General features: G+C 41.4%; 1 protein-coding gene across 2 annotated transcripts in view; it reads left to right on the plus strand.

Annotated features, from left to right (window-relative positions):
* The window catches only part of CORO1C (coronin 1C), a 71,264-nt gene that overhangs the window by 41,253 nt on the left and 7,893 nt on the right, over nucleotides 1-22,118 (plus strand). For both annotated transcript variants that reach the window (XM_024566985.3, XM_053928552.1), the window contains exons 3-5: nucleotides 6,572-6,694; nucleotides 18,479-18,608; nucleotides 21,028-21,209. In XM_024566985.3, coding sequence (XP_024422753.1) covers nucleotides 6,572-6,694; nucleotides 18,479-18,608; nucleotides 21,028-21,209 — 435 coding nt within the window. The remainder of the gene's footprint in view (nucleotides 1-6,571; nucleotides 6,695-18,478; nucleotides 18,609-21,027; nucleotides 21,210-22,118) is intronic.

A 22,118-nucleotide genomic window follows, 5' to 3' on the forward strand; every position in this document is an offset into this window, starting at 1 on the left:
TAGTAATAATACATTGGTATTTCTCAACTTTATTGTTTTACTAATTTAAAAAAAAAAAAGGAACAACCCTGGCTGGTGTGGGTCAGTGAGTTGAGCACCAGACTGCAAACCAGAAGGTCACTGGTTCGATTCCTGTTCTGGGCACATGCCTGGGTTCCGGGCCAGGTTCCCCATTGGGGCTATGGGGGGGCAACTGATAGATATTTCTCTCTTTTTCCCTCCTTTCCCACCTCTCTAAAAATAAATAAATAAAATCTTCAAAAAAAAAGGAAATAAATCAAACAGACAGAAAATAAAATAATATAGTCACCCACAAGATTAAATAGATGTTAATATTTTGCCATGTTTGTTTCATATCTCTTTTGAAAAAACAATAAAGCATAACAGATGTAGCTAAAATACCATTCCCCTGTACTTCTTTCTCCTTCCCCAGAGGTACTCGTTTCTTCAAGGTTGGTATGTATCATGTTTTTATACTTCTGTTCCATGTGTATATATCTAAACAGACTATTATTTTGTGTGCCTTAAACTTTTGTATGGTATTTATTCCCAAACCAAAGGACAGTTAAATTGCTTCGGGTTCTTTTGTTTAGCTTTTCCCATTATTCCCAACAGTTCGTCAATTAAAATCTTTCTTGTGCAAAATATGAGGCTTTTCTCTCACAGACCGCCTAGAAGTGGGACTTTTGAGGGGTGGGGATCTTCACATCCAGCCCTTTCCAGATTGCCCTCAAATAGGGTGGTAGCATAGTCTCGTCTGTGATCAGTTATGAGTTCCTCTTTCCCAGCCTACTTGTCAGCACTTGTATTTAGACTTCTAAATTGTCACCAGTTTCAGTAGGTATAAAATGTTACCTCATTGTTTTAATTTGCGGTGCCCTGATTCCAGTGAGATTATCTTTTCATATTTCTATTGGCTTTTCAGGTTTCCCGCCCCTGCGATTTCTCTGCCTTTCATTCTGTGAGGTTGCTGTTGCCTTTGTCAGGTCTATATGTTGCACGTGCATCTTCTCCCAGTCTGTATCTTGTCTTTTCACTTACGTTTTTTGAGACCAACCCACACGGCTGAATTTGGTTAACTTTTTTTTTTCTTGCGGGGAGTTTGCAGAGACCTCAGTTTCTCTTCTTTATGTTGTCTTTTGGTATGAAGGTGTACATTCCTTATGTAATGAGTTCAGTGGTGCTCCTCTTTTTTCTCGTTTCTGGGAACATTTGTTTGAATGTTTGGTAAAGTTCACCTGTAGAACCATCTGGTCCTAGTGGTTTTGGTTTTTAGTGAGTGCTTGATTTATGGGAGAGTGTGCGATATACTTAACTCGTTCTTTTTGGTTATAGTTCTATTCAGGTTTTCTTTTTATTGAAAAAGTTTTGATAAGTTAGATTCTTATCCAGGAGATGCTTATGTCATCTGAAGTTTTCAAATTTATTATCAAATGTTATTCCTAGTATATTAATTCATATATTGTAAATTTCTGCCATATTTGTATACATCCCTTTTTTTATTCCTGGTGTTTGTGCCTTCTTCCATATGTAATTTTACTGATTCGGTTTATTGTTTTTGTTCTCGTTTCTTCTCCTAGTTTTATGTTCTTTGGGTTTATTCTGTTTATTTTCTAACTTCTTGGATTAGATGCTTAACTCATTAATTTTCAGTCATCTCTCATATATGCATTTAAGGCTATAAAATTTCCCCTAAGATCTCTTTTAGCTATATCCTACAAGTTTTGATAGGTCATTGAAAAGGGTTCTCAGATGCAATTTTACGTGTACAAGTAGGCTTCTCCACACCAACAAGCAAGTCTCAGGCACCAGCAGTTTGTTTTCAGAATTCAGCGCAGTTCTGATACTATCTTCCCAGAGATAACATCACATTCCACAGTTTAAAGGCTCAATCTTACCAGACTGCCCTCCTCCCCCAACACATACTTAAGATGCTGGTCACCAGCCCAGGTTGTTACCTGTGCTTCTGACTCACAAGTTAGATACTCCAAAGACCCCCTTCTTGGGTTTGGTTAATTTACTAGAATGGTTCACAGAACTCAGGAAAACTCCTTTACTCACTAGATTACAGATTTATTACAAAGGACAGTAAAAGATATGAGTTAATAGCTCATACATTTGGTGAGGCCCCCAACAAAGGAGCTTGGGGCCTTGCATGAAAGCGTTGGAAGTGTTCCTTAAGAGACCAGCCTGCTGTCTTCCTGGGTTTTATGGAGGCTTCATTACATAGTTGTGGTGGACTGAGTCATTGGCCATTAGCAGCTGAACTCAATCTGCACTCTCCCCTTCCCAGACAGAGGTCAGGGGGTGGGACTGAACGTTCCAAACCTTGAATCACCTGGTTGGTTTTCCTGAGGACTAGTCCCCATCCTTGGTTGGGACCCAAAAGTCACCTCACTGGCATAACAAAAGACACCTTTATCACTCTCAACACTTAGGAAATTTTAAGGGTTTTGGGAGCTGTGAACCAGAAACTGTGGGTAAAGACCAAATATCTTATAAAGCACAATATCGCAGTCATGTGTTTATTATCAGTTTCACTGTCTTTTGGCTTTCATAATTTTCTGTGTGAATTATTTAGTATATTTAAAACTTCTTAGATGCATCAGAGATTGTTGGTTTCTATTTTTCTGTCTTTCATTGTATTGCACTGGACTCAGAACATGCTCAACAGGATATTGATTCCTTGGTATTTTTTGAAATTTGTTTTGTGGTGTCCTAATCATTAAAAAAAAAATTTAATGTTTACTTGAAACAAATATGAATTTAAATGTTGGCTACAAGGTTGTGTATATTCATTAGATCAAGTGACTTGTTTGTCTTGTATATTTATATTAATTTTGTCTGCTTGATCTCTTACATGTTACTAAAATCTCTTAAGTTCTTTAAATTCTTCTTATAGTTCTTGAGGAGAAAAAAGGGGCTAATAAATCTAATCAAAGGTAATCTCACAGGGTGATCTGATCATAATTCCTAACTGCAGATCTTGGTGGAGCAGTCCTGCCTCAGGTCTGTAACTTCTCTAGTAAAAAGATGTCTTTTCCTGCCTCAGGTCTGTAACTTCTCTAGTAAAAAGATGTCTTTTCCTTATGCAAGCCCTGACCGTTGTTTCTGTGCATCTGTGTTAACACATTTTAAATGCCTATTTTTCAGACCCCTCAGAAGCATGAACCATATGATTAATGGGATCTTGTTAACTATGCTGTAATCCAGTCATAGAAATTTCCCTGCCTGGCTTTCTTCCACATTCAAGTAATGTTCCTTATGTTCCCTTCTTAATTCCCAGTGTGTAAAACTGCAACACTGGCATTCTCTGGAGCATTTGCGCGCTTGCTTCCTGACATGTCGTCAATTTGGCTAAAATAAACTCATAAAAATTCTCTATGGGTTTGGGCATTTCTTAGTCCACATTTTGTCTTTTTGCTTTAATAACTTTGAAGCTATGTAGTTAGATGAGCTTAAAGTTCAGAGTGACTGTAGCTTCCCTGTGAATTGTTTCTTTGAATGTTAAAGTGTAACACTAATCTTTAATAATGCATTTTATTTTAAAGTGTTGGTTGTAGTATAACTACCTGGTGTAGAGTTTTGTATCCCCTCCAGCTCTTTGTTTCTGTAATTGCTTTTGAGAAATCTGCCTACGGATAGTCAAATTACTTTCCCCGTAGGGAATCTGTCTTTCCTCTGTGGCTACTCTTGAGACTTTATCTGTTTTCAGTGTTCTAAATTGCACTAGGATGCCAATAGATGTGGATTTATTTTTCTTTACTCTGCCTGGGACTCATGCCTCTTGAATCTGAAGACTTATGCCTTTAATTGAACCTGGAGAATTCTCAGCCATTATCTCTTCAGTTTCCATTCTCTTTCTTCTCTCCCTCTGGAATGTCCATTTCAATGTACATCAGATCTCATCCTGGCCTTCCTGTCTCAGAATGTTTTAAATTATGAAATACCACACATTCAAAAGAGTAACTATCTATAGTTTGAATAACAACAATAATAACATTATACAGTGATATATTAATAATGTCATCATAAAGTGACACCTGTGAGTCCACCAGCAGCAGCTTGAGCAGCAGAACATTACTGGGGGTAGCGGTTCCAGGGGTGAAGCACTCACGTGGTATTGGTGAGGATGTTACAAGGGGACTAGGTAAAACCGCCTAGCTGAGGTGCTTACTAGCAGTTTCTGTGTTAAGGAAAGAGACCATCAGGGTTGTGGTAGAGTGGGTTCTGGCAGTTGTTAAATTTTGGGTAACATTTATTGAGCATCTCAAGTACTGGGACAGTACCAAATAAATACTCGACCTTGATTGTCTCAGTTAATCCTCACATCAGCTCTTAAAGAATGAACTATACAGTAATGTTCTCATTTTACAAGTGAGGAACTGAGGTTGAGAAATGAAATAATTTGGCCAGGACCTCAGAGCTAGAAAATACCAGGGCTCCAGCTCCAGCCCTCGTTCCCCACCATTGGTGCTCCGCTGTGTATGAGCCATGTGGCTTCTCTTGTAACTGCCAGCCTCTGTATAATATTGTGCTTGTTCATTGACATTTTCTTTTCTGAGTTCCTTTTTGGGGGATGTAATTCAGGAGATTCAAAGTGAATTTAATTAGTTTTGCAAGAGAAAGAGGGCGAAGCATGTGAAAAAACTCAGGCCATAGGTCTGTAAAGAGGTCCATTCATCTTCACACCTGAACTTAAAACTAACCTTTGTCTGTAGGAAACCTTCCCAAAGACTGTGACACCCTGGTTGAATGCCCTTCTGTGCGTGTTCCTGCCACCCTGGTGCCTGTCCTGGTGGAGCACGTCTCAGGCTGCACTGTAATTAGTGGTTTAAATGTCTTCTGTCCTCTTCCTGGACTCCATGCCCAGCCAGGATAGGGCTCTTCTGTTCACTTCTGTATCTCCAACACTCACACACTGGTCCCTAGAGGCGCACAAATACCACGTGTTTATACTTCCTAAGGATGGAGTAAATCCATATACTCTGCTCAAAGAGCTAATAATAAGTGACAGTAGTTTTTTATTGAGTACTTAACTGTATTTTAGGTACTAGAATTAGATTTTTTATATCCCCTGTACAGGTCATTATAATACTCAGTTAAGATTTACCTAAAAACATTATCTCATTTAATCCTCACAGTAATCCTGGGAAATAAGTGTTATTGTTACTTATTTTATAAATGATGACCTGAAGCTCACCAGAGAGATTACCCGACTTGCCCAAGGTCACTCACGGTTTAAGTAGGAGAGCCTGCCTTGGAACTGTATCTGAGTCTGGAGCTGATGGTCTTTGAACTTTAGCGTACTGGTTCTCCGGAGATTTCCATAGCCAGGGTAAAGTGGGAAAATCATAGAATTCATTGATCTTGAAATATTGCCAAGTGCCTGCCCCAGTGTTGTGCTGTCTTGCCATAACAAGAGAGCAACAGCAACGCTGAACGGGTTCCGGTTTGTGTTGCAGCGATTCCTTTTTGGGCCCCTGCCGTTAGAGCATGTTGGAACCTCAGCACGGACGGACGTTAACCTGTTTGAAAAAGGAAGTAGCTTTTGTACACCTATTGTTATAACAGCAGTTGCCCCGGTTAACACAAACTTGGTCTAAGCCAGATCAGCTTCTTTGATTCAAATGTGTAGCACAAGCAAATTGTAGTAAACAAACAAATGTGAAATATTTTCAAAAAATGAGCAAAGTTGTGATGGCCACTTGTGACCAACATTAACAATTGTATTCTTAGTGAGATGTGGAATGTATAATGGATGAGGTCTAGGTTGATGTTAACTTAATTACACTGTCCAGCTGGCATTTCTGTTGATTAGAGAAGGAGAGATTGAGACGTTGAAATGTAGTATGTCCTTTAGCCCCTAAGCAATAGCTAAAGTATTTAAAATTTTTTTTTAATTAATTGATTTTTAGGGAGAGAGGAAGGGGGTTGGGGAAAGAGAGAGAGGGAGATAGAAGCATCAAATTGTTGTTTCACTTGTTTGTACATTTTTTGGTTGATTCTCGTGTGTGCTCAGAAGCAGGGATTGAACTCACAACCTTGGCATATCAGGACAACATCTAGCCAACTGAACTACCCACCAGGGCTGAAGCATGTCTTTTTATCACCTTAACTTTGCTTGCTCACACTGCTGTTTATTTCCAGAACTGTTAATTTGTATATTCAGGAATATTAGGCTATTATATTAAAAGTTATATTTTGCATTTTGAATATTATTAAGTTTTTTTACAGTAGAAACACATACAATTTATAATTTGGTTATCATAGAAAAATACTTTGCTAAAAGACTTTTGTATTCTCTTGCTATGTCTGTTAGTGGAATTGATTAAATAAACTGTGATACTAGAAATTTGGATTCTTAATTTGGTGGAGTGTCTTCAGTAGTAACTATTTTTAGAAATGAAAGTTAACAGTTCTTACTAGTTGACATTAGCTGATAGCAAGGTCATCATATGTAAGTCTTCGAGACTTTTAGGTGGAGGTGGTAAAGGTGAAATGGATCTGAGAAAACACAAACTCTGTGGCATTGATGTTACATAGTAAATTTGTTTCTCTCTTATTTCAGACTGGTCGAATTGACAAATCCTACCCTACAGTGTGTGGCCACACAGGACCAGTGCTTGACATAGATTGGTGCCCACACAACGACCAGGTCATTGCCAGTGGTTCCGAGGACTGCACAGTTATGGTAAGCTCCAGGGTGCAGCATGCACACAGGCCAGTACGACTCACCTACTACCTTCATTGTGTGTGTGTGTTTGTGTGTGTGTAGAGGCTTGACAAGCACAAAGTCGTAGTGGTTTTGTCCATTGGATTATACAAGATTTAGTGACAGTAACGTTTAATGGCAGATAAGCCTTTTATAAGCCCTTTTATATCAAGAGGTTGGTTGCCTTTTTTTCTTCTTTTGTTATGGCTGTGTGTGTGTGTGTGTGCTTATTGATGGTTCTGTGGGAAAATTTTAGGGAAACTGAAATGACTTTCAGTAATTCAGTGAATGCCATTGGACCATGTGCCCGCCCCCCCCCCCCAAAAAAAAGGAGAGAAAAAACTACTACCAAGAATTGTACATCACAGTAAAATAAAAATCCCAGAGGCATGTGAAGGATTCAAAGGGTATGTAACAGGTACTGAGAGGTGGCAAAGAGTTGTTGCAAGTGCTTCTTTCCAAGTTAATGCCAGATGATATGTTCTGTCTTGTGGACCCTGGTTAAGAAATTCCTTTTTATGCAGCTATCCAAACATTTGGAAAGATTTTTAAAGTAAGTTCTTTATATTCCCTCATTTGGATTCCAAAAGTAGGTTACATATGAAATCAGGCTTTGGGGTGCTTTTTTAATGTACAGCTTCTTGTTCTAGATTATGTTCTCCTTAGTCTTAAAATGTAATTATTGATTTGGTCAGTTTTTAATCCTAGCTCAGAATATGTTGAAAAGTCTAGGCATGGCACGGATGGGGAGTGCTGAAATTAGTACCAAAATAGGTAGAGGAGGTCCCTGGTCAAGCTGCAGGCAGCCTCACACACATCAGGTGGGAGCTGGGAGAGCCCCTCTACTTTTATTTCCCTCTTCACTCTCTGTGGACTGAACCAGACTCAGAAACATTGTTGGAAGCCTTTATTAATAAAAATTATTTTGCATAAACACAAGGTAATTACTGAATTGTTCATTTAAACATTTACTCATTCTTCCTCATGGACTTTTGGCTGAGGATAGCTCCTCCTGTGATCTCATAATTTTGGCAGCCAGAGCATATGAAAGAAATACGCTGCTGTTAAAAGGAATTGTTCTGTTTAATGTGCCTTGGTAAACTGACCATTTCAATGGTCGCAGACACATTTTGCTAAGGGAAAAGAACAGTATTTTGACCTAATGCCAAAATTTTAAACTGAGAGTCTTACCCCCTCTTGAAGAAGCAGGTTTGGTCCATCTCTGTCTCTAGCATTATTGGTCATGTTGCCCCTTTAAAAAAAACCCAAAACACTTGTATTATAAAAAACACTAAAGTTTAGTGAATGAGGTAAGTGATTTATTATTACAAATTGAATACTCTGGATCCACCATGCCAGTCAAGAAAAAAAACTTTCACCCTGGCTGGTGTGGCTCAGTGGATTGGGTGCTGGCCTGTGAACCAGAAGGTCGCCGGTTTGATTCTCAGTCAAGGCACATGCCTTGGTTGCAGGCCGATCAATGTATCTCTCACACATCAATGTTTCTCTCCCTTTCTCCCTCCCTTACCCTCTCTCTAAATATAAATAAAATCTTTAAAAAAAATTAAGAAAAAAATCTTTCTTAACCATGCATCCCATCTCAACCACAGCCCCCTCCCTCCCAAAAGGTAACTACTATCCCAGCTTTTCTAATATTCACTCCCTTGCCTTTCTTCTCTTTTCTTTTGCAGAAAAAAATGTTTTTTGACTTTATATTTTGGAATTATTATAGATTCACATATAATTGTAAGAAATAATGGAAGCCCAGTACTCTCTTCACCCATTTTCCTCCAATAGTAACATCTTGCATAAATACAGTGTAATATCAGAACCAGGAAATTGACATAGATGTAATCCACTAACCCTATTCAGATTTCACCTGTTTTTGTATGCACTCTCCTGTTTGTGTATTTAGTTCTTTGCAATTTTATCACATGTGACCAATACCACAGTCAAGATACAGTCCATCACAAGGGTGATCCCTGATGCCATCCTTTTATAGTCACCCCCTTTGCCCTTTGCTCCCTATACCGTGACAGCCACTGGTCTGTTATTTATCTGTATAATACCATTTCAAGAATGTTAGGAGTAGAATAGTATAGAAATGTAACGTTTTGAGATCGACTTTTTCCACTTAGTACAGTTCCCTTGAGATCCATCCAAGCTGTTGTGTTTTCCGATTCATTAGTTCATTCCTTTTTATTGCTGAGATGTATTCCATGATATGGATGTGTCACAGTCTGTTTAACCATTCACCACTGAAGGACATCTGGGTTGTTTCCTGGTTCGGCTACTCTAAATAATGCTTTATGCATATTTTTATGTAGGTACGAGTTTTCATTTCTCTGAGATAAATGCCCAATGACACATAATTTGAGACTCAAAACTGCAGTAGCCATTTGGCTATGTCATCAGAGAGACTTCCTTTGACCACTCAACATAAAGAGATACCCCAATTACTCTCCAGCCTCCATATCCTAATTCATTTTTATTAATGGCATCTTTTATATTATGTATTTATTTCCTGGTTTGCTTATTGTCCGTATTTCTCTCTAGAAAGCAACTTTGTGCGTCAAGGAACTTTGTTTTGTTCTGGAGCCTAGAAGAGGGACTAAGTCCTCACTCGTCATGTCTTACTCAGTTTGGTGCCTTTCACTGCACCGACTTAGTGCTGGCTGCCACCTTCAAGACTGCCTCATGGTCCAAGACAGGTGGCTTGGGGTCCTGCGTCAATGCGCACATTCCAAGCTCTGTTACTGGTTTCTGAGACTCATGTTTTTGTTTGTTCCGCCCAAGTGTGGGTGGCTGGGCCTCCTCTTCTCTCCAGGAGGGAACAGTCCAGGACCCAAGTCCTTGCCTTTCTTTATGGTTTTAATCACTCAGTTGTGCATCTCTAGACACTAGCTTAGACTTGCAAGTTTTAAAAACTTGATAAGTCATTTAAGTCTTTCACAATCCTCCTCCATCCTTTTCTTATCCTTATCAGTGTATTGATATGTGTTGAAGAAGCCTGACCTTTGACCTGTATCTTTCAACAGTGTGGATTTTGCTGATTATACCCTTGTGGTGCAGTTCAACATACTCTCGGTCCTCTGAATTTTGTGCAAATTGACTGCTGGATCCTGAAGTGTGATCAGATTCAGGTTCGAACCCTTTGGCAAGACTTTATGAGATAAGTGTTAGATTCTTCTATCAGTAGACTTTGTCCACCCTGCTGTTCTAACTTCACAGAGCTCTACCTTCGGTCATTTTCAGGTAGTGTTCTAAAACGTGGTGGCTTGCTTTCTGAGATTTTTCTGGTCTGCCTTTATTTGGCCTTTCTTATCCCTCTGTCCCTCCTCATTCTATCCTGCTCAGATTTGACTTCAGTTCTTAAAATGTCTCCTCAGTGTGGGTCCTGTCTTGGAAAGGAGGCCTGTCCTCTTTGGTTTCTTAAACCATTGGGGTCAAGACTTCTCCGGCCCCTTCACACCTTTGAATGCAGGCCCTTACGTTCAACTGTCGCTGGGGAGGGCAAGACTGCTCCCAGTTCCCACTGCGGGTCTCACGTTGGCATGCTCTTCTCAGGTCTGGGAGGCGCCTCACCGATGGCCTGTGACTTTCCCCCACAGAGTCAGATGACGCAGGTTACCTTGCTGTTGGTGAGGTTTCTCCACTGACTTGCATTTTGAGATTAACACCGAGTTTTGTGTAAATGCTGTTCCTGGGTGTTTGGTTTGGTTATCTGCTCGCTCTGTGTTTTTATGGAGGGACTTGGGATGATCCCAGAACTATGCTGCCGCCTTCCCAGAACCTTCTAACATTGTGCCTGTGTTGGTATCTCCAGTGAACATTTTGTAAATTAAATAATATGTAAAGCTTTGGGATAATTCCTCCTCTCCTCGTTTCTGTTTGGCCCTTAAGTATGGCACTGATTTTAATTGCTTAGTGTCCCCCAAATCACTCGTTACTGTTATTGGGGTAATTACAAGAAGTTTTTATAGCTTAGCAAGTGAAATGAAATTTGAAATAGTTGATCATCTCCTACACCACCTACTTCTTAATACCTAATGTTCCACTTTGCTCTCCTGAAGGTAAAAGAATACCATATAATAGATTGAATGGTTTCAAACAACACCCATTAAAAACAAACAAAGAAAAAACAGAAAAGTTTTCTGCAGTTTCCCACACCTAGGCTGTTGGTGTGACCTGTGAGCTGCAAATAGTGGATAGTGTGTCAGGCCTGGTTCTAGTAGAAATAGGGCGCTGAGAAAAGCCCGAGACTGGGAGTTCTGAGCACGTGCATGTTGCACGAATGCTTCAGTCTCTGTTCTTACGTGTAAGATAGTAATAATAATGACATGAACGTGCCGATTGAAGGAATCAAGGAAGGTATAAATGTATGATTAGTTATTTTTGCAGTGAGTTTTGATAGGTACCTATAAGTGAATTCACAGCATAAGAATGTCTTTAGCAAATATTCAGTAGAAAAAGTACAATAGAACTGGTTTATGAAATGAACTGTAAAATGATTAAATTCATTAAAAAACCTGCTTCTTCTATTTATGGGATAATTCCATTAAGTCCTAAGCATTTAAGCATTGATTCACTAATTTTGCGAGCATTGATTTCATGACAGTGGTGTCACTTTGATTGAAGCCTCAGGAGAAGGAGCCAGCCTTATGGTTCGTTCCTCCATCTTTCAGAGATGGCTTCTTTAAGCAGCCTAGAAGTAAATTATGTTGGCATAATTAAATGTACTTTATGTGCATTTAAGGTACTATCAATACTTTTAATGTACTTCCATTTGAAGTGATGTTTTATACCAGCAAATTCAATTACATAAACCCTCCTAGAAACTATACTTCACTCCTAGGTTTTCCATATTTTTGGTACTGTAAGTTTTTTTCTCCAACAGTATCTTCTCACAGAGTTGTGTGTTAGAGATTGTGGCTACTAGCATTGTACTTGGGAAAATTTTAGCTCCAGGAAAAGAATAGTGCTTTAAATAATACAGAGAGCAGCCAAATTAAGTTTTGTAAATGGCGTTGACTCAACCTTGTCCTTTATCTGCAGGGTAGTAATCAAACACAAATGTAAAAACTGGCTAATTCAGTGGGGTTGCACAGCTGGTTCTTACAGGGTCTGGGAGAGGGAAAGATCTTGATGGCAGAGTAGGTGTCTTCTTTGTCTCCGGCTACATGTTCTAACCTAAACAGACCCAAATGATTGTGAAACGGACGCTTCCATTTTCCTCAGTCTCACACTTCTATGGAAATCAATGAAAACAAACTCCCTCTTTGACACATTTTTGCTACTGTTGTAACTTTTTCTAATACAGTTTTTGTTTTGAAATAAAAATGGTGGTGATGTCGTCGTTGGTGATGAGAGTGCATCCCTCAGGACTCCCCTCCCTCTCAGTGCTTCAGTGGGGCTTTGTGTCATTTCCTTCTTGTACGGGTTACCCCGGGCCATTTGCCAGTGGGTATTAGAGCCTTGGCAGATCAGAACCCAAATGGCCCAAATCAGTCCTTGATCTTCCCCAAACTAATGTTGTTCTTCACGTCATGGCTCATTTACGAATGGCGTGACTCGCCGCGTCCTACCCCTTGGGGCTGTGCTGCTCTGCAGCTGCCACAGAATCTGTGCGCCTCTTCCTGCCTCTTAAGATCATTGCTTTCCTTCATTTTCCCTTTGGAATTGGTTTCCTTCACGTTTAAAAACTACAGCTTTTCGGGGAATAGCCCTTTTTATGGCTGTAACTCGAGTGCCTGGCCCAGTAGCAAGTTCCCGATGGGTGTGTGAGATGGGGCAGCAGCGTCTGGAGTCACTTTGTGCGCTTTAACTTTGCGCTGTGTTTTAGGAATAAAACCACCAAACAAATTGCCCTTCAAAATTGCTATTTGAGAGAAGCCTAAGTTTCTTAATTTTCCTTTTTTCTTGTTGGAAGTGTTTTCTCTGCTGTCCTTTTTTCACAGTCAGAACTTCACTTGTGGAAAGGATGGTAGTGATAGTAGTTCCCGAACATGTGCTTAAAGTTGTTGTTTTTCCCCCCAGAACCATGATGGGTTTTCACTGATTGATTCACTTTTTCATCTGGAAGCCCTTGGGACTGATTGCGTTTTTTCCTTTCTTTCAAAACAAAACAAAACATTGCCATAGTAATGTGTTGTCCAAATAGAAGATTTCAGGAACACACATTACTATTTAAAAAACAAAAACAAAAATCGACTGGAGGGGAGATAGATGTAGCTTACAGTCCCCTGCTGGGCTGCGGTGCCCACTCTCGTTTGATACCTGTTTTCCTCTCTACTCACTGCGTGTTTTTGAAAAAGCTGCTGGGCATTAGAGCACTAGCCTGTGGCCGTGGGACAGAGAAAAGCTCAGGGACCTGTCTAGAGACAGAGCGGAGCTGTCCTCATCTGTGCTAATTGGCCTCGGCGTGAACTGGAGCCTCCATACATGTGATTTTTTGGATGTAAATTAGACTGTTGGGTACAGTGCTGAATTAGCTTGAAGATAAAACTCCTTCCAGGAAATTATGTTCACACTTAAAAATACATACGGGTCATAGTAACAGCAAGAACAATAGTCATGAACATATAGTAGGGACTTTCTTTTGCCAAGTGCCATTTTAAGCCTGATTAATGTGCGTGATTATACCGAATCATTATACCAGCAAAGTTAAGTATCTCCCATTTTACAACTTAGGAAACAGCAGGCCTAGGGAGTAACCATTTTGTCAGAGGTCACCCTATTTGAGTATTTCACATTAAGGTAGTGCTTGCGTGTGCAGAATGTTTTAGCTCATTGGACCTTTCCAATAACCCTGGTGGAAGCTGAGCTGATGCTGTCCCCAGTATCAAACAAGGAAATGGAGGCTCCAAGAGGTGAAGTAATTATTTTATTTATTTTTGTTGATCAATTTTAGAGAAATTGATTTGTTGTTCCACTTATTTATGCATTCATTGGTTGATTCTTGTATGTGCCCTGACCAGGAATCAAACCTGGCAACCTTCCCACATCCGGAGGATACTCTAACCAGCTGAACTGCAAGGCCAGGGCTGTGAAGTCCCTTTTTAATGCTTACGTGGCCGATTAGCCCAGTTAGTGTCCCAACTCTGATGGGAGCCCCGGAGCCTGTGCGACTTCTGACACCCAGGCCAGCGCCCTTTTTGCCACACCAGGATGCACATGCACTGAGTGGCACCTCTGCTCTCTCATGTCCTGGGGCTGCAGAAAGCCTGCAAGGCCAATGCTCGGAAGCAGCAGACGGTCCTAAAAAGGGCAGAGTGGCACATAATGGCAAGCCTGTGAGTAGGGCCAGCGGGCACCAACCATGGGGTGTGCACGCTTCGTGTGGAAAGACTTACAGCTCTGCCGGCTCCTTTCCACAGTCCACAATGGAGAACAACACCACCTTTATGTACCAGCAGAGGCGAGAGTTCCATCGTCTTTTCATTTAGTTTTACAGGCTTTTCCAGTCCCTTTCTCCTCCCACTGTAAGTCCTCGTGCCTGTGCTATCTTTGTTACGCTGGCCTTTTCCTGTCAGCTGCTCAGCCAGCCTCCTTGGGGCATTCAGTTTTTAGAAAATTGCTGTATGCATCTGTGTTTTGGATTTCCTTCCTCATCCCCTTCCTTCTTTCCTTCTTCCCCCTGTCACCAGATTCCTTTTTGTCCTTAGAGGTCATCTCCCTAGAGAGCCTTCCTGGACAGAGCAAACTTGAACAGCAAGAAGGTAACCTCGTGACACTTGTATTTTTGCTGAGCACTCGGCTTACACCAGCATCGCCTTGTTACATATGCTGTGTGGCTTCCTGGTAATTCCCGTAGTTAGCACTTATCCAGAGCCTGCCTTATGCCAGGCATTATTCTAAACGCCTTAGACTCCATGAGGACAGGTTTATCATTACTTCCATTTTATAGGTGAGGAAACTTAAGGCCCAGACAGGTTAGGTGAGTATCCCCAAGGTCATACAGATGATGTGTGGGCGAATCAGCAATTGAACGGTCTGTTCAACTTTGGGAGCCCATATTCTTAACCCCTGCACTGTGCTTTCTCTACATTTGGGGGGCACTGGTTGTATGTGCCATGTATTGTTCTCTGGGCCTTATTAACTCACTTAACCCTCACAGCAGCGCTAAGGAGTGCGGGTGCTGATGTTGCCTCTGTGCACGGTGCTGTTGAGTCGTCTGCCAGGACCATCACAGTCAGTGGCCTGGGCAGAATCTGAACTAGGATCCCGTTGGCTCCAGAGCGCATGTTCCAGCCCTGCATGTCACAGCCTTTGTCCTTGCTGTTTTTGGTTTTGGTCTCATAGACGTTTCTGCTTTCCGCATCCCTTCCCACCTTGCCTGATAATGACCGCCTCATAGCGGTGCTCCAGAAATGTGTTGCGTGAATGAGCAACCAAGGTAGTAAAAGGGGCTAGGGGGCCTGTATTTAATGTGTAAACCTAGTTGAAGGAACCATTGAATCTTCCAGCAGTGACATGTAGAAGAAAAAGAATGTTCTTATTTTAAAAATTGTATAATAAGTGTTTTGCTTCAGCATTAAAATTTCCTTGAAGTCTACGGAAAAGATGACTCAAGAAACTAGAGAAAGGGAAAAGTGAAGTGCCATGGTGAGCTCTGCTTCCATCCTAATATTTAATCTGGAAATGCTGATTATAACCGGAGCATCCTGTCACTCCATGCTTTGTTTAGGACTTAGAAAGCACACTATTTATTTAATCGTGGTCAGTCAGGCACAGAGGTTTTGCAATCATTGCAAGAAAACCCAGCAGCCGTGGTTGTGATGCCATCTGGAGGTGGTAGGTGGTATTACCACTCTTTCAGCTCTTAAGCCTGGGTCAGCATTCATCTTGCAGGATGCATTTCCTGTTGAGTCACTAAAGTCTCATTTCAAGATTGTTTCTCTGCCGACTTCATGCTTTGATCAAATTAGTCGTCATTTCCTGTTCGTTCTGTTCAAAATTTCAGCCTTCCTTTATATTAGATAGCCAAGTTCAATTTGGAGCTGTTTTACTAATCATAAACACTTGGATAAAAATAGTGCTTATCAGGATGAAAGCATGTGTAGTGCTGGGCAGGTGGGGAGAGGCTGTGGTCTGGGTGAGGGACAGAGAGGCAAGGTAGGTTTTCTGTTCGCCTATTGTGCTGGTTTGCATCTGTTTTGTTTAAATTTCGCTGAGTGATGAGGGTTCAGGGGAAATTAGTGACATCCTAAACATGGACTTCAAAAGCTGTATTTATTTTGCTGTGATTTGCATAAGGAGTTGTATTTAGCTATAAAAATGAATGGTTACTTAACTCATGACTTTTCCCACTCTTCAGAATGGAAAACTTTTTGTTCTAATGTTTTTGTAGGACAACAGAATAGGGCTGAACTCTAAACACTCAGCTACTCCCCTCTCTCTTCCACTAAGCAATTGAAAACAGACAGTTGTTTGCGTCTTAAAAATCCCCAAGAAAGGAAAATTCTGTTTCTGACTTGTTCCACTGTTGAGCATGATTTTTTACTGGCAAGTTCTAAATTCTTCATGAACTATTCCTTAAATCTTTTTTATTTTTGCTGGTAAATTACTTATTTTAATTTTCATATATAAGATATTTACTTTTTACTTGAGCCTTTTCACAAACTTAAATATACCCTGATGTCTGGTTTTCTACAGGGTTCTTGGTGCTGTTGGGCTTAGCTATGACTCAGGCCCTTTCTTCTTAGAGGTAGCTCTTAGGTCTGGCAAAACCCGGGTACTTCCATCGTTAAATATTTTCTGATGCTTCCCTGTCCTCCTGTCCCCTTGCTGCCCAGGCATGTCCCCCAGTAAGATACGGTGAATCTTCTGAGTTTTCACCCGAGAGGAATTTCAAAACAGCTTTATTGAGATATAATTCACATATAGTTCACCTACTTAAAGTGTACAATTCTATGGTTTGTAGTCTATTTACAGGTAGGTACAACCATCACCATAGACAATTTTAGATATTTTCACCACCTTCAAAAGAATCCCCATGTCTTTGAGCTATTACCATTCCCCAATTCCCTAGCGCAAAGCAACCACTAATCTACTTTCTGTCTCTGTATCTTTTCCTGCTCTGGACCGTCCATGTACACGGAACCTACCATATGTGCTCTTTTGTGACTGGCTTCTTTTACTTAGCATAATGTTTTCCACGCTGTCCATGTTGTAGCACTACCAGTACTTTATTCCTTTGTAATAGCTTTTTTTATCCTCACCTGAGGACATGCTTACTGCTTTAGAGAGAGGGGAAGGGAGGGACAGATAGGGAGAGAAACATCCACTGGTTGCCTGCTATACACACCTCGACCGGGGACTGAACCTGCAACCCAGGCATGTGCCCTGACCAGGAATCAAAGCTGTCACCATTTGGTTTATGAGATGATGCTCTAACCAACTGAGCCACACCGGCCTGGACAGTCCTTCATTCCATTTTATGGTTAAATAGTACTCCATTATAGAGACGTGTCACATTTTGTTTATTAATTTTATCAGTTGCTGGACATATGGTTGTTTTTACCTTTTGGCTATTACAGATTATGCTTCTATGAACATTCAGGTACAAGTTTCATTTCTCTTGGGTAGATTCCTAGGAGTGGTACTGCTGGGTCATGTGATAACTGTGTTTCATCATCTGCGGAACTTGCAGACTGTTTCACGCAGTGCTGCACGTTTTACATCCCTTCCAGCAGTGTATGAGGACTCTGATTCTCTCCCTCCTCACCAGTACTTGTTACTATCTGTCTTTTCTATTCCAGTCTCCTAGTGGGTGTGAAGTGAGGTTTTATGGTGGTTTTTTATTTCCACTTCCCTAATGACTAAAAATGTTGAACTTCTTTTCTGAGTTGTAAAAGTTTTTTATATATTCTAGATAGAAGTCCCTTATCATCTATATCACTTACTATTTTTTCTCTTTCTGCGGGTTGCCTTTTCACTTTCTTGGTAGTATCCTTTGAAACACAAAAGTTGTTAATTTTGATGAGGTCCACTTTATTCTTAAGAGAATTGGTTTTCTATGATACATATTGCAAAACTATTAGGTATATTTTTATTTTCCAAATGTAAAATTATAGAAAATACGATGTTTTTTAAAACTGTACCATACCCACCCTGGCTGGTGTGGCTTAATTGGATGAAGTATTGTCCCATACACCAAAAGGTTGGGGGTTCGATTCCTGGTCAAGGGCACATTCCTAGGTTGCGGAGTTGATCCCCGGTCAGGGCATGTGTGGGAGGCAGCCAGTCGATATCTGTCTGTCTGTCTGTCTCTCTTCCTCCCTTCCTCTCCTTCCTCTCTCTCTCAAGTCAATAAATACTTAAATAAAAACAAAACCACACCACTCCCAAAGGGCCCTTGGTGGGTCAATTTTACTCTTTTCCTCAGGAACCATGGACTTAGAGGATCTCACCCTCTGCTGCTTTCATGAGTGCTTCAATTCTTTTGTATTTTTCTTTTCTTTTCTTTTCTTTCTTTTTGCATGCTTCTGGCTATAGAGTTTTGAACTTAACAGGGAATTTAAAATATAATCCCAAAGAATATTAAAGTGGAGAGGTAACATTTTGTAGGCCTTAACAAATGTTCTGACCTTTAATGTCTTACCACATTTTTAAAAACAACGGTACACAGTCATTTATTATTCTGCATTTCATTCAAAGGCCATTATTGTATGTCCTGTTTATTCAGAACAAGTCTTCAAACTGGATGATCACCGTAAATGTGATAATGAAAGACGGATCATCTTTGTCTTCCTTTTCTAACAGGTGTGGCAGATTCCGGAAAACGGACTCACCCTTTCCCTGACCGAACCTGTGGTGATTTTAGAAGGCCACTCAAAGAGAGTGGGCATTGTGGCCTGGCACCCGACTGCCCGCAACGTGCTTCTTAGCGCAGGTAGGGGCCACACAGTCCTCTCCTTCCCCTTGTCCTTGTTTCTTGCAGCCCTTTTTGCGGAGGGGGCCGGCGGATGTGTGTGACTGAGCGCTGAACGGTTTTGAAGTAGATCATGAGGAATCCCGGTGAGGTGCTGAGATGGTGGTCCCCAGCCCGCACGTGCACACACGTGTGCTAAGGCTACTCTGACAGTCCGGTGGGAGGTAAAGACTTCCTACTTAGGAAATGAACAGATGCCTGCTTATTTGCCTGTAATTTCAGCAGGTCCGTGGTTCCAGCTGGGGCCCTCCACGGACCACAGTTTTAGTCATTCCTGGATGCAGTAGATGGGACACAGAGGGGAGCCAGGCGGGAGCCCTGGGTGCCGACTTCCAGGTGACCCTATTAGGCAAATATCCTTCTTCCTTTTAAGAAATACTTCTATTTTTCTCCTTATACAAGTAGTGTGTGTATGTTACAGAGAATACATATAAACAAAAGGAAGAAAAGAAAAATCACTGGTAATCCTACCACACAGAGGGACCATCATTATTACCATTTGGTGTTTCTTTGCGGAAGATATTTCTGCCCACACTTAAGTGTTATTAATCATGAAGATGGATTCAGAGACTTTGCATATGTGGTCTTTTTCATGAGCCCTTAAGTGTTCTTCCTATGATATTTTTAATGACTCCATAAATAGTCCATTGTTGGGATACCTCAGTTTTTTAAGTCAGCCCCTTATTTCTGGACTTTGAGGTTTTTCTCATTTTTCACTTTTAAACCACTTTAGATTTTATCTTCTTATAGAGAAGCAGTACAAAGGGCAGGAGGAAGCTTTGTGGGGTGATGGAAATGCCCTGTATTTTGATTGTGGTGGTGGCTACATGAATACATGTTTGTCAAAACTTAATGAATGTGTACTTCAGATGGGTGCATTGTGTTGTGTGCAACTTACACCGTAATGCAATTGGCTTATAAAAAAAGGAATGCTAATGTTAGTGGTAGAATTTTAAAGCTCTTTCCCTTAACCAGTGAAAAGGAGGGGGGAGTTCAGTTTTTAACTGGGAATAAAGGATGTTGATGATATAGTGAGTTAAATAAAAAATTTAATGTCAGGTACCTATTAAAACCAAGGACTACTTTTCAAAAAGACACTATGTAGGATTCTCTTCTTTTAGAATCACATTAACTGTGCCTGGGCGCCCTTCCGTTGTTCTACCTAGAACCTCAGTCCGATGAGGAGAGGAAACAGTCCCCAAGAGGGAATTCCATCATGGAAAATTTCCCGCTCCTCTTCTCACTGAGGGAAAACTTCTGGTATTATCAGCAGGCTGATCCCCATGCTCCCCTTTACAAGCAAAGGAGAAGAATGGTTGGTTGCAGAGTTGTGCATATTTTAAGACTATGTGATCCATCCTTGGTGGCTGAAGTTACCTACTTGCCTGTGATGAAGGAGGCAGAGGAAGGGTCAGGTCTCTGCCCTGGAGCTCCACTCCGCCTTCTCACAGTGCCGTGCAGTGTTTCCACCCTTCCCCGCTTTTCCCTCCTGGGTGACCTAGGTGTTCTGGGTATTAGTGGGTCATTTTCCTAAAGGGCTTGCAAAATTGGTTTATTGGCAAGAATTCACTTTCAGGATGTCCATTCCTTATTTTTTCTTCATCCTTGAGATAATGTCCTAGAAGCAACAAATGATGCTGTTTTTAAAGGGGTCCCAGAGACTTGGGACAGACCCTAGAAGGAAGGATGTGGATGAGCCGAGGGGTTGTGGCTGAGTCAGCAGTGTGGCTTCTTGGGGGACAGTTTCTGAATCTCTGGGCCTGTGTGATTAGTTTGGGCTTCTCCAATCAGGTCAGTCTTGGCCTATGTTCTCTCCCCTTTAAAGATGAAGATCTGTTGTGAGCAAAGGGTTAGACCGGTCCTTGCATTTCCCTTAAACTTACCGTAATTTGCTGTGCATTTAATCCAAGACCACGTTGTGTAGCATCATTGATTTGAATAGCCTGCCACCCACCACCTCTGTTGAGTGTCCTAAACAGTTATTTAAGCTCTTTATTTTTAGTTCTTCTGGAAAAGAAGTGAGCTGTATTCATTCTGATGCTTGTTTTACTGGGAAAGGAGACCGACAATTACTTGGTGTCCACTCGCGCAGTTAACTCTTTACAAAACGTAGGGTTCCATTTGCTTGCAGTTCTTCGTTTTGTTTGGTGGTTGTGTTTATTTGTTTCACACAAACCCAGACTCAACAGGTTGTATTTTTCCTTTACCACTGATTTCCTTTACACAAACGTCATTTTTGGGCCACTTCAGTTTTTAACACCTGGTAAGTGGGACCTCCTGTCAGCACCCCTCTCTCAGTGCGTGTCTTCATAGTTTCCACAAATGTGCCGTTGTGCAGGTGTTTATAGTATCTGGGGGGCGTGGTTGTGCTTGCTCTCAGGCTGTGATAATGCCATCATCATCTGGAACGTGGGGACCGGGGAAGCCCTGATAAACCTGGACGATATGCATTCGGACATGATTTACAACGTTAGCTGGAACCGGAACGGCAGTCTGATCTGCACGGCTTCCAAAGACAAGAAAGTGCGGGTGATCGACCCTAGGAGACAGGAGATTGTTGCTGTAAGTACTCGTTGGACAAAACCCCAGTATTTGTGGCACCTGAGTGAGTGTTAACCGTCTGCTTTTTGAGGCAGGACGCAGGGGCTGCTGGTCAGTGGACCCTTGCTGTGTGCAGATGCCTGTGGATCAGACGAGGCTTCTTGGACATTTCCAGTTTTTACCCAAGTCTTATCTCTCATTTGGTGACCACTTTTCACAAAGAAATAAAGTTTTGTATTAGTTCACTGGAGTCGTTAAGAGTTGACAAGTCTACATCAGCTAACCCAAACAATTAACTGCATTCTTGGCTTAGTGCTGAATATTGGTGAATTGGTTCCCACCCCGTTCCAAAAATGACTGTTAAAGTGTCTCACAAAGGTGCAGCAAGTTCTCTCATCAGCTCAGTGTCTTAGCTTCTGCCACCTAAACGACGCCTCCGCAAAATCACCTCATGACAAAAGATGGGCATTTGCGACTTAAATCAGGGTTGAGACTGAAAGTGTTGAATCCAAGAATGCTTCACTTCCCGTTCTGAGGCCCTAAATCGCCCTTCTCAGAGACTGGGGGTTCTTCAGCTGCAGTGCTTCTCCAGAGCTGGGCAGCAGTTGCAGCTAGTGCTCAGGGAGTGTTGGGACTAGCTGGCCCTGCGCAGAGTGCTTTCTCCACTAGGACCTTCCAGGGATGGTACTAGTGCACTCTCATTGAGCAAACAAGGCTAGGGGCGGGGCTAACTAGACTAGACTCTGTCCTATGAAATTAGTAGACACTGTAGGCATGTCCCCCTTAAGCTTATTATCCTCTTGAGAAACAACACTTGGCAGAGATCAGTCGTGTGTTTTATTTTTGCCATGCGTGGACGTGGGTGGGCAGCAGGGCATGGTGGAAGGATTGAGGCTTTTGAGTCAAGCCCTAACCTAAGCTGAGGGGCCT

Source organism: Desmodus rotundus, chromosome 7, assembly GCF_022682495.2.
Source record: "Desmodus rotundus isolate HL8 chromosome 7, HLdesRot8A.1, whole genome shotgun sequence".
In the NCBI taxonomy this organism is placed as follows: domain Eukaryota; kingdom Metazoa; phylum Chordata; class Mammalia; order Chiroptera; family Phyllostomidae; genus Desmodus; species Desmodus rotundus.